This window comes from Suncus etruscus, chromosome 10 (assembly GCF_024139225.1).
Source record: "Suncus etruscus isolate mSunEtr1 chromosome 10, mSunEtr1.pri.cur, whole genome shotgun sequence".
In the NCBI taxonomy this organism is placed as follows: Eukaryota; Metazoa; Chordata; class Mammalia; order Eulipotyphla; family Soricidae; genus Suncus; species Suncus etruscus.
In genome coordinates this window covers 50,999,289-51,012,429 of record NC_064857.1, presented here as the reverse complement: position 1 = coordinate 51,012,429, position 13,141 = coordinate 50,999,289, and the positions used below count along the sequence as shown (strand labels likewise).

The following is a 13,141-nucleotide window of genomic DNA, read 5'->3' as shown; positions in this document are numbered from 1 at the left end:
CCTAGCACCACTTTCAGCATCATCACTCCCACTGATAAGTACAGAGATGTTGTTCAGTGCTTGAGGCCAAATTGAGGGCCACCAGGGCCACATGTCAGTACTGAGGGCTCTTGGTAGTACTTATGGAACCATGTTATGTTAGGGATCAAACTCGAACATGCATGACATGCTATAGTCTGAGCTATTCTAGCTATTTTGGAAGTTGTTTTAGCTGTGTGGAAGGTCTGTCATTTCTTCTAAATCATATGTGATGCTTCCATTGATTTGTCAATCTTAGATATTATTTCTTCTTATGTTTCAGATCAATTATAGCTCTTTTATAATCTCTATTCCCTCTCCATAATTCTGCTAATATTTTAGTTAAATCCATAGTTTATATAAATATTTTCACTGTTGAGTATTCTTTGTCATTTTTTTCAGCTAAGTACATTCATTTTATTTTTAATAATATAATTTTTATTTTGATCATAGTGGTTTACATATTGTTGACAGTAATATTACAGGTTCACATTTACATAAAATTGGGGGTTCCCATCACCGATTTGTCCTCCCTACACCTCCGTGTTCGTCCTACCTCCCATATTCATTTTATTTTTTAAATCTGCTTATATTTTTCTCAATATTTCAAAATTTTTCCATATAATTTGAGATAATATTAGTTTAAATTTTTTTATCATGAAAACTTTTCCTGTTCTTATTAGACTGAGTGTCTCTTTTTTTAAGTGAACTACTTATCTAAACTCCATGTTTACCTTTTGTGCCCATATTTTGGTAAAGCATCTTCTGATACTTTTCTCAGAAAGAATAAATGGGAGGTGTTTTTGAAGACATTCTAGGTCTCCTGACTCTACTTTCTTACCTAATTGAAAATTTAGTACATAGGTCTGAAGAGTGAACAGCATTGGTACAACTAATACTATCCTTCAAACGTCCCATATGGTCCCCCTGAGTATCCAGGAGTGATCCCTCAGTGTAGAGTCAAGATTAAGTCGTGAAAATTTATTAAAATATGTTTTATAAATGATCTTTAAGTATTTTTGAGCATAGAAATAATCTAAGCTAGCTGTCTAAAAATCAGTCTAATTTTTACTAGGTAAGTTTCTTTTCTTTACAAGTTTATAATTTCTGAATTCATAATCTTTGAAGGATTGCCTGGACATCGGGAAGTTGAAGTTAAATATGTAGACTTTGGTAATACTGCAAAAATAACTCTTAAAGAAATGCGTAAAATCAAGGATGAGTTTCTAAAGCCCCCAGAGAAGGTAATCTACTTATTGTGAATCAGAATAAAAATATGCAAGTATTTTTAGAAGTAATTTTCACTGTAGACATGTTCTGTTGACTATTTTGTCTATAAATAATTTGATACAGATGAGTTCTATAGTTATTGCTTAAGAAATATGTGTGCCTTGAGCTGGAACAATAGTACAGCTTGCCTTTCATGCAACCAAACTGGGCTAGATCTGGCTTCCCATATTGTTCCCGGAACCTGGCCAGGAAAGATCCCTGAACTCAGAGCCAGGAGTATGTCCTGAACACAGCCAGGCATAGTCCAAAAACAAAACAAAACCCCCAAAACATCAAAAGTAGAAATTGGTGGGGCTGAAGCACAGCAGGTAGGACACTTGCCTTGAATGCAGCCAACCCAGGTTCAATCTCTGGCATCCCATTTGGTCTCTTGAGCCTGCCAGGAATAATTTCTGAGCACAGAGCCAAGAGTAACCCTTTAGTGCAGTCTGATTTGACCCAAAAACGGAAGGAAAGGAGGAAGGAGCAAGGGAAGGAAGGAAGGGAGGGAGGGAGGGAGGGAGGGAGGGAGGGAGGGAGGGAGGGAGGGAGAGAGGGAGGGAGGGAAGAAGGGAATGGTTTACCAGCAAATAAACATTAATTCTAAACTTTTATATGTGTTTAGTTAGGAATTTTGACATGTAGCATTTCATTTTTATTTCTTGTAAGAATGTCATATTTAAGGCCAGAGTTTAGGGGTTAAGGTACTTGCCTTGAACACAACCAAACCCAATCTGATCCTAGGTACCACAGATGGTCTGAACACCACAGCGTATGTCACCTCTCCCCTTCAAAAATAGAATTTTATGTTTACTATTCAAATAAAAGCCTATTGCAGGTGTACTTTTACTGAAATGCCGTTTGTATTTTTAAGATATATAAGACCTGAAACCATAGTTACATAGAGAAAACATAGGAAGGAATCTCCACAAATTCAAGCTAAAAGTATCTCCAAGGATGAGACACCATAGACCAAACAAATGGAAGTATAGATAAACAGATGGGACTACATTAAGCTAAGAAACTTTTGCTCTTCAAGAAAACAATGACCATGATGCAAAGACCACCTACAGAATGGGAGAAATTACCCAATCCCCGTCTGATAAGGGGTCAATATATATGTATGTATATATGATATATAAGGTACTAATAGTTTTTTTCCTTAACAAGAAAAAAAAAAAAAACAGCCCCATCAAAAAGTGGGAAGAGTGCCTGGAGAGATAGCATAGTGGTAGAGCTTTTGCCTTGCATGCAGCCGATCCAGGCAAGATAGTGTTTTGAATCTTGGCATCCTATATGGTCCCCTGTGCCTGCCAAGAGTGACTTCTGAGTGCAGAGCCAGGAGTAACCCTTGAGAGCTGCCAGGTGTGACCCAAAAACTCCCCCCAAAAAATTGGGAAGAAAAGATGGACAGAAACCACACCAAAGAAGAAATAAAGATGGCTAAAAGGCACATGAAATAAATGTTCTACATCATTAATCATCATGGAGATGCAAATCAAAACAATAATGTAATAACAGCTCACACCACCGAGACTGGCACACATCAGAAATAACAACGGGCCGGAGCAGTGGTACAAGCGGTAAAGTGTCTGCCGTGCCTGCACTAGCCTAGCACAGCCCGCAGTTCAATCCCCCAGCATCCTATATGGTCCCCCAAGCCAGGAGCAGTTTCTGAGTGCATAGCCAGAAGCAGTCCCTGAGCATCACTTGCTATCCCCCCCCCCCAAATAACAAGAACAATGAGTGCTGACACAGATGCAGGGAGAAAAAACGCATTTACTGCTAGTAGGGATGTAGAGTTAGTCCAACCTTTTTTGGAAAACAGTATAGGCATTCCACATCAAAACTATATTGAACTTCCATATAACCATATAATCCAGAAATATATGTAACCATATATAATCATATAACCCAGAAATATATTCTAGAGGCCCAAAAACTCAATGCAGAAAAGACATCTGCACTCTTTAAGCTCATTGTGGCATGAGTCACAATAGCCAGAATCTGAAACAACCCAAGTGCCTGAAAACAAATGATAAACAATTATGCATCTACACAATAGACTACCAAGCTGTTAGGAAAAATGAATTAATGAAATTTGCTTATATATGAGAATCATACTGAGTGAAATAAGTCAAATGGAAAAGAACAAACAGAATGATCACATTCATTTGTGAGATATAAAAAACTTATAAAAACATAGTATCCACTATGAACAAGATAAAAAATTATGTATTTATTTAAAAAACATAGTATTTGAGTGATAAAGACAATAGAAATGAGGGACAAGAGGATTGGTCTATGATAGGAAGCTTGCCAAGAAGAATCCAAAAGGGAGTACAGTTAGAATAGAGAAGGGGTCATTTTGATAATGATAGTTGGAAATGGTCGCTCTGGACAAACATTGGATACAGAAAGGTGGTAAAGTGATATGCGTGATACACTTTCAGTAATATTATTACAAACCATAGTGCCTAAAAGGAAAGGGGGGAGCAAGAGGGGAGAGAGAACAGTGTCTGCCATAGAGGCAGGCTGAGGGTAGAGGCAAGGTTGGGCAGGGAAGGCAACTGGGGACATTAGTGGCTGGAATTCATCACTGAGGGGTGTTAATTACATGACTGAAACTCAACCATCAACAACTTTTAATTATCTCATGGTTAAATATATATGTAATATGTACAAGAGGAATCAGTCTGAAAAATAAAATAAATGTATCCCACTTTTTTTTTGTATCCCACTTTTAAAATACTTAGAGCTAAGCAGGGTTAAAAGGACATGTTTTCCTGTACTATGATATTAGAATTTTCATTAATTTATTGTTTTGGGACCACACTTGACTCTGTTCAGGCCTTACTCTTGACTACATTCAAGGATCACTCCTGATAGGGCTCAGGGAACATGCAGGATGTGAGGTGATCTAATCTGTTGGTCTCATGCAGGACAAGTACCTTACCCATTGTGCTATCACTCCAGCCATAAGAAATACTTTTTCCTTTAGAAATGTGTAACTAGAGGCCAGCGCAATAGCACAACAGTAGGGCATTTGCCTTGCACATGGTAACACAGGACAGACCCCAGTTTGATTCCTGGCATCCCATATGGTCCGCCAATACTGCCAGGAGCGATTTTTGAGTGCAGAGCTAGGAGTAACCCCTGAGCGTCACTGGGGACCCAAAAACCAAAAAAAATAAAGTTAATTATTTCAAGATTTTTTTGAAAATATAAACAAGATTAGGAGTATAATTCATCATTATTCAGTATGTTTGAATATATGCTTCTAAAATAGATCTTTTGTTTGTAACACTTAATAGGATTAAACTTTTTGCATTAGACTTCATAGTCATATAACTGCTTTTCTTGTTTGACAGAGTAGCATAAATAACTGTGATTACTTCAAGGAGTTCTTGTTATTTCTTTATACAATTGTACAATAATTCATGAGCCAGTACTCTATTTACATTTAAAGGCATGTACCTTTGACCATTTGTTTTTTAAATATATTTTAAGTTCAGATACAAGTCTTGGTTTGGAAAAACTTACATAAACCTATTGTAATTATAAAATAGAAATTTTCTTTTTTCTCCCCTCCGCTCCCGAAATTTTCTTAATGTTGCAATTTTGTTGTTACAGGCAATTAAATGTAAGCTGGCCTATATTGAACCATGTAAAAGGATAAAAAAGTGGCCCCAAAAAGCTAAAGAAAAATTTGAAGAGAAGACTCAAGACAAATTTATGACCTGTTCAATCATTAGTAAGCTATTTCCATTTTTATGAGTTATTAGGTCCATTAGATTATGTTATTTTATATATAAAATTAAATATTACTTTTTAGGTTTAAGCAAAAATTCATTGTTAGTAGATAAGAATTTCAAGAGCAAACATTTATTGAAAATTAGGTTTAGACTTTTAGAATCAAAACTATCATTGAAATTAAATCACCGTCTCAAGCCAAAAAGTATCTTCTCATTTCTATTTGTATTTTTGTCCTGGTTCTGGCATGCTTTCTTTGCAGGAAAGTAAGGGTTAGAGAGAGATGACTTATAAATGGATGTGATTATTTATTGTTTTATTTGATATAGTAATTTCAACTGTATACTTTCAGCATATTTCAGTAACAGAGAATAATCATGCATTCTACTTTGGGATAGTAATGTTGGAGAGCTACATCCTCAAAATTCCCAAGGGCTTTTATGAAATATGCAGTATATGTCTTATATTGGGAGGGTTTTTTTTTTTTCTTTTTAAAAATACGGAACGGTTCACGAATTTGCATGTCATCCTTGCGCAGGGGCCATGCTAATCTTCTCTGTATCGTTCCAATTTTAGTATATGTGCTGCCGAAGCGAGCACGTCTTATATTGTTTTTGTTCCATGTGTTTTGGATAAATTGACAAGATGCTTTTGACGTGAATTTTGTTATATATTCCATGACTATGACTATGTTGGTCTTAGTACTAATGCAAGAGTTATGATTTTTATGTGACTTTTCAGTAATTATTTTTACCATATCCAATGTTTTTTACTCTTACCATAAGATTACATGAATCTAAGTACCATAGATTATTCATTCATTTTGTTTCAAACAATCAAAACTTGGAGATAACTGTTCAAGCTCATTCAACCTAGAGAAAACCAGTATATCTGTAATACCTTATTCACCTCATTAAAACAAAAAAAATTGCTTTAAACAAATATTTCTGTTGAATGTAATTGTTTTTAAAGAAAATCTCCTTAGGTAGGTGTGAATGACTTGTAATTCACATTGGTCTCAATAAAAAATTTTTAAAAAAGCTTAGGGGGGGCCCAGAGTGTTAGTACAGTAGGTAGAACATTTATCTTGCACACAGCTGACCCAGATTTGATCTCCTTCTTCCTATATATACTTTCCTTCCCAAAGTACAAGGAGTAAATCCTGAGTGCAGAGCCTGGAATAACCCTGAGTACCACCACTGGGTGTGGTCCAAAAACCAAAAACAAACAAGCATTCTTATAATGTATCTCCTTTTTTCTGACTTCTCTAAAATGAATAGGTGAATGGTAATTGTGAAGTTTGTTTTTATTTCAAATTAAAAATCTGTCTAGCAGTTACCAACTATTGTCCAGAAGTGTAAGCATAAAGTGATCTCAGTATATTTTCTAATTAACAATAAAGAAAAAATATTTTTAAACTTTATTGATTGATTGATTGATTGATGATTGGTTTCTGGGCCATACCCAGCAGCGCCCAGGAGTTACTCCTGGCCCTACACTCAAAAATCACCCCTGGCAAGCTGGGATGTCTGGAATAAAACTGGGCCCCTCCCCGGTTGACCACCTGCAAGGCCCTACTGCTGTGTTACCTCTCCGGCCCTAAGAAAATATATTTGTAATTTATTTAGTTATTATACAAGTTCTCTTTGTATTATACTTATAAGAGTTGTACACTTTTTTAAATAATTACTAGCCTGAATTACCTTTCCTTAATTTCTTTTGATCTCTAGGACTTGGTTGAATCTGATAAGACAGTTTAAAGTCAGTAGAATACTTAATAAATATATATATGTAGTTTTTCTGATTGAAATAATTTGTATTAATTATAGACCATGATTATAGGACATTGTATGACATTATAGAACTCTAACTTAAAATATTAGTTGCGGGGCTGGGAAGGTGGCGCTGGAGGTAAGGTGTCTGCCTTGCAAGCGCTGGTGTAGGAAGGACCGCGGTTCGATCCCCCGGTGTCCCATATGGTCCCCCCAAGCCAGGGGCAATTTCTGAGCACATAGCCAGGAGTAACCCCTGAGCGTCAAACGGGTGTGGCCCAAAAACCAAATATATATATATATATATATATATATATATATTAGTTGCAAATATAGATAATACAGTTGTATTTCAGCAAAATATTTTTACCCTAGGAGAATTGAACATCAATAAACAAGAAACTTCTAGGACATCTTTGCAGAATTAAACTCGTTCCAATTTGCAATTGCCTTATTTAGTATGTTTTACAACTATTACTTTCCCTAAAACTGTATTATTAATGGTTTTACAGAAATTTTGGAAGATAATGTACTTTTAGTTGAGCTTTTTGATTCTTCTGATGTTTCTGAAATGACTCCTACTAGTATTAATGACCAGTTAGTCAAAGAAGGCCTAGCATCTTATGAAGTAGGGTAAGTGAAACTGTAAAGTGGTGAGTCTTTTGGGGGGAGAGGTTAATATTTGGTCATAGAAGACATTGTTCTGTTGTTTTTCCATTGGACATCTACCTAGGTCACAGATTAGGAGAAACTTTCCAAACTAGAGGTCAAGTAAGAGAGGGAAAAATAGAAGACTTTACCTCATCCTAAGAGATTTTGAAACTAAGAGAATGACTTCTAGAACTTGAAGAAAAAGCTGACACACATTTTTTATGCGCAGGAGACTGAGTTTGATTCCCTTGCCCTGCATGGTTCCCTAAGCACTACTGGTTGTGATTGCCAGGTGTGGCCCAAAATCAAACAAAAATTTTTTTCGAAGAAAAGGAGACTGGCATTTTATTTCTAAGTGGATGACTGCTAGGCAGCCTCTAGTTCCTGTTTTAGAATTAAATTAAGAAGGAAATGGGAAGATAGAGACTAAGCGTAGTGGTAGAATAGCCCACTTTTTCTTTTGGAGAAACATAATTTTGTCACTTTGGTTCAGATAAAATCTTAAAAAAAAAAAAAAAAAACATGCTTTGAGTCACTGCTTATTTAACCAGAAAAAATGAATGGTTGAAAAAGCCTAGTTAGGACTGGAGCAATGGCGCAAGCAATAAGGTGTCTGCCTTGCCTGTGCTAGCCTAGGACGGACTTCAGTTCGATCCCCAGCGTCCCATACGGTCCCCCAAGCCAGGAGCGATTTCTGTCCCCCAAGCTAGGAGCAATTTCTGAGCACATATCCAGGAGTAACCCCTGAGCTTCACCAGGTGTGGCCCAAAAACAAAAAATTAAAAAAAAAAAAAAAGCCTAGATGTTTACAGTAAAGTATTAGTGGGAAGAAGGGATGAAGGATGACTTGAGTCAGAACAAAGCAGGTCATCCACAGTAAACTTGTATAGGTGTTGCCACTGAGGGATTTTCTTCCTACATACAGCTCTCATGACAGTTGATATTTGCTAATACCCACACACAGTGCTTATGATGATAGTGACACCCTGCAAGTCACACACCCAGCATATGCTCTTTTCTCTCCCTACCCTAAAATTGGAGGCACTAGAAACAAGTGAGGTGGCCTGTCTTTTTGCACTTCCATCATAAGAGATGAAAGGAAAGAAGAGAACACATTTATATGACTGCTTAGCTTATTTTTAAGTTAGAGTTATTGAAATCTAATGGAATAAAATTGACACTTTTTAGGGACACACTTAGGACTTCTTCTAAAAATTCAGACAGCTATCATGACAGTTAACAGCTAGATTATTAGCCAAAAATACATAGTCAGTTTATAGTCCATTCCCTCTCTCCCTTGGCATTGGATGATCTAATTTCTGACTCTTTGTTAATGAAGTCATATAGATATTACCTTTTATATCTGCTTTTCGTATGTCATAATGCTTTTAAGAGTACCATTTTGTAGCATATTTCAGTTTTTATTGCTCACTGGATTCATAACTATAATAATAATATTATAATATACATTCACCAATTGGTAAATATTTGGAGAATTTTCTGTTTAAGGAAATTTTATGAATAAATCGTAAACACTCACAGGTCAGTATATGAGTCTACACATTCTTTCGTAAACACCTAAGAGTAAAACTACTGCTTCTTAATCAACACATTTAAGCTATAACAGACAGACAAATATGAACTGAAGAAATAGTTTAAAGCATTATGCACTAGTCTTTCCAATTCCATTTATTGAAGAAGCTGTCATTACTCCACTTTGTGAATCCAGCTCCCTGTCAGAAATTAGTTAGCAATTTGTCTGTGGATTCTTTGGATTTGTCTTTGAATTCTCAATTCTAACCCACTGACCGGCATCTTTCCTTATTCTAATATCATGCTGTTTTGATCGCTTTATTTTTTGTTTGTTTGTTTTGGGGGGAACACACCCAGTGATTCTCAGTACTTACTCCTGGCTACGCACTCATAAATTGCTCCCAGCTTGGACAGTGTGGCACACCAGGTATCGAACCAAGGTCCATTCTGGGTCAGCCACATGCAAGGCAAGCGCCCTACCACTGTGCTACTGTTCTGGCCCTGATCACTTTATTTTTATAGTATAAGTTTAGATTGGTGAGTGAGATACCTTCCCTTTTCTTGTTTCTCAGTATGGGAAACAACAGTATGTTGGAGATGTTTCAAGATCACATACAAACTTGATTGATCTAAATCCTTAAGGATGCCATCTGAATTTGGATAGGGATTGCATTGCAGTGAAGTCAATGTAATAATTTACGTAGGATGGTCATTTTGACAATATTGATTCTTCCAATCCATGATTATGAAGAATTTTTCCATTTCCTAAAAATCATCTTCTAACTCATAAATTGCTTATAATTTTCAAGAAATATATCTCTCACATCTTTTAAGTTGATGTCTAAGTAATTAATGTTTTTTATACCATTTTGGATGGAATAACTTATTTCTTTTTTAGTTCATTATCTGATATAGGAATGTGACTGACTTTTGTGTATTGACTTTTCAGCCAGCTGCTTTGCTGTATTGTATATATTGTTTGTAGTAACCTTTTAATAGACTATCTTTTTTTCTAATTTTTATTATAACAAATTTGCCAAGTTGTTCATTTCAGACATTAAATGTTCAAACACTAATCCCACCGCTAATATTACTTTCCCTTCACCAATGTCCCCAATCTCCCATTCACCACCATAGCCTGCCTTCGTGCAGGTACAAATTGACTTCATATTGCTTGTTACAACACAAAAGCAAATGGAATTATCAAAATTAAATTAATGCATGTCAATTGAAATGATTGTTACATTTCTCTGTGGCATTACTAAAGTCCGTGTCTAAAGATTTACTGGGATGTTATTGGTGTTAGTTGAACCTTCTGCATACTGGGAACCAGATAGGATGCTGGGGATCGAACCTGGGTCTGTTCCAGGTCAGCCACGTGCAAGGTAAATGTCTTACTTCTGTGCTATTACTCCCATCCCAGCTAAGCTTTTTTTGTTTTTGTTTTTGTTTTTGTTTTTGTTTTTTTGTTTTTGGGTCACACCTGGCAGCGCTCAGGGGTTACTCCTGGCTCTGTGCTCAGAAATCGCCCCTGGCAGGCACAGGGGACCATATGGGATGCCAGAATTCGAACCACTGTCCTTCTGTATGAAAGACAAATGCCCTCCATGCTATCTCTCCGGCCCCCAGCCAGCTCAGCTTTTTTCGTTTTTTTTCTTTTTGTTTTTTGGGTCACACCTAGCAGCGCTCAGCGGTTACTCCTGGTTCTGTGTTCAGAAATCACCCCTGGCAGGCACAGGGGACCATATGGGATGCCAGAATTCGAACCACTGTCCTTCTGTATGAAAGACAAATGCCCTCCATGCTATCTCTCCGGCCCCCAGCCAGCTCAGCTTTTTTCGTTTTTTTGTTTTTGTTTTTTGGGTCACACCTAGCAGCGCTCAGCAGTTACTCCTGGTTCTATGCTCAGAAATCACTCCGAGCAGGCTCAGGGGATCATATGGGATGCCAGGATTTGAACCATTGTCCTTCTGCATGCAAGGCAAATGCCCTGCCTCCATGCTATCTCTCCAGCCCCTAAGCTTATGTTTTAAGTAGAAACTTACTTTCAGTATTTTTTATGTGTGTGCTTTTAATTATATTTAAGAACTCCTATGTAATAAGACTACTTTTTTTTTATTTTAAAGCTGGGAAGCAATAAATCATAGATAAGACTCATTCAACAGGCTAGGTGCATGCTTTGCTGCAGTATGCCTGGTTTTAATCCCAAGTACCACTTGATTCCCTGAAACAGAACTGGGTATAACTCGGGTTTTACTGGATGTGACCAAAAATTTAAAAACTCCTTCATGTAGGTCTTTGCAAATGCAAACATTAATTTTGCAAACTATTTTGCTAATACATTTTGTTATTTTTTTAGATATACCCTGAAAAATGATTCTAAAAAGGATATTGAAGTGTGGGATCCTTCTCCAGAAGAAATTATTTCTAGTGAAGCAAACAACTTAAATCCTGTATCTGCAAAATCTCTCCCTAATGAGAATCTCCAATCTCTTTATAATAAGGAACTGCCTGTGCATATCTGTAATGTAATATCTCCTGAGAAGATTTATGTTCAGTGGTTATTCACAGAAAATTTATTGCAGAGGTATAATATGAAAGAAAAGTGTTACTTATGAGTTTTTTATATTAGTAATAACCGGAATTTATAAATATAGAATTTAAAAGTAGCAAAGTGCTTTCAGCTAAATACGTACTGGAAACTAGTTAAAAGTATATGAATAGTTTGCTATTAACTTTACGAGTTATTTTACTTTATTAGCATTTATTCATTCCATAAATCCTTATTGAGCACTTTCAGTTTGACAGCCAAGATTCTAGTTATTGGGTAAAATCTTGAATGTCTTTGCCATCATGGAGCTTAAATTATAATAGACAATAAACACATTAAATACTAGTATACAGATGCTAATAGCTATATAGAAAAAAATTAAGCTTTTGGGATAGAGACAGTTTTTTAAGATAATGACATTTTAAATGGATCCTGTCCTAAAATTAAAAATAGGTAATAAGCCCTGAGGTATTTGAGGAAGACTCTAAAAACCCTGCATTGGGAATATGCTTGAATAATCAAAGGAAAATAAGGGGAAACAGGACATAGAATTATGTGTAAATATTTAGTAAATTATCATATTTTTTCCTTTCTATAGTTTAGAAGAAAAGATGGTAGCTGCTTATGAAAACTCAAAATGGGAACCCATTAAATGGGAAAATGATATGTACTGTGCTGTTAAAATCCCAGATAAAAATCAGTGGCGAAGAGGTCAGATAATCAGAATAATCACAGACACGTTGGTAGAGGTAAATGCACAGTTAAAAACACAATTCTAAAAATGAGTGTACTCTATCTTATTTCCTGGAGTTAATTGAATTTCAATATACTCAGTTTGCAAAAATTATTTTCCATAAAGTTAAATTTGTTGTTTTCATAGGTCTTGCTGTATGACATGGGTATGGAACTAATAGTGAATACTAGCTATCTAAGAGAACTTCAGGAAAACCTAAAGACATTTGGAAGATTATCAATGGAATGCTCTCTTGTTGATATAAGGTAGTTTTTAGCTGAGTGATTTTATTTTTGAGTATGGTTTTAATACTTTTCTCTTTTGGTTCTAAATTTAGGTTTTAATTTTAATTAACATTAAAATTTTAATTTTACTAACATTCTGAAATTTCATATAATGTAGTTAGCTTTAAAATATTAAGAAAGGGCAGGTTTTGGGGGAGGAGGGAAACGGATCATTGGTGGTGGGAATGTTGCACTGGTGAAGGAGGGGTGTTTTTTTTTATTACTGAAACCCAAATACAAACAAGTTTGTAATCATGGTGCTTAAATAAAGATATTATAAAACAAAATCAAAATATATTAAGAAAGGCAGGAGGTGGAAGGAGATGGAGGGCATTGGTGGTGGGAATGCTGCACTGGTGAAGGGGGGGTGTTCTTTTTATTACTGAAACCCAACTACAAACATGTTTGTAATTATGATGCTTAAATAAAGTTATTAAAAAGATTAAGAAAGGTAAAAGATAAAAATTTGAAGTATATAAATTTTCATTTGTTTTAAGGAAATAAAGATTAGTGAATTGAAAAGATATATAGGTGAAATTCAAACTGTTAGAGATTTAAAAACTGAAGAATAGGGGCC

At 35.7% G+C, this 13,141-nt stretch overlaps 1 protein-coding gene and 1 non-coding gene across 2 annotated transcripts in view; one reads left to right on the top strand and one right to left on the bottom strand.

Moving 5' to 3' along the window:
* RNF17 (ring finger protein 17) overlaps positions 1–13,141 on the top strand; it is a 180,713-nt gene that overhangs the window by 95,891 nt on the left and 71,681 nt on the right. Inside the window, exons 17-22 of the mRNA XM_049781640.1 lie at positions 1,147–1,262; positions 4,921–5,041; positions 7,325–7,445; positions 11,356–11,583; positions 12,146–12,296; positions 12,428–12,546. Coding sequence (XP_049637597.1) covers positions 1,147–1,262; positions 4,921–5,041; positions 7,325–7,445; positions 11,356–11,583; positions 12,146–12,296; positions 12,428–12,546 — 856 coding nt within the window. The remainder of the gene's footprint in view (positions 1–1,146; positions 1,263–4,920; positions 5,042–7,324; positions 7,446–11,355; positions 11,584–12,145; positions 12,297–12,427; positions 12,547–13,141) is intronic.
* On the bottom strand, positions 5,534–5,640 carry LOC126021439 (U6 spliceosomal RNA). The gene has a single exon (XR_007499955.1). It is a non-coding gene; the product is annotated as a U6 spliceosomal RNA (small nuclear RNA).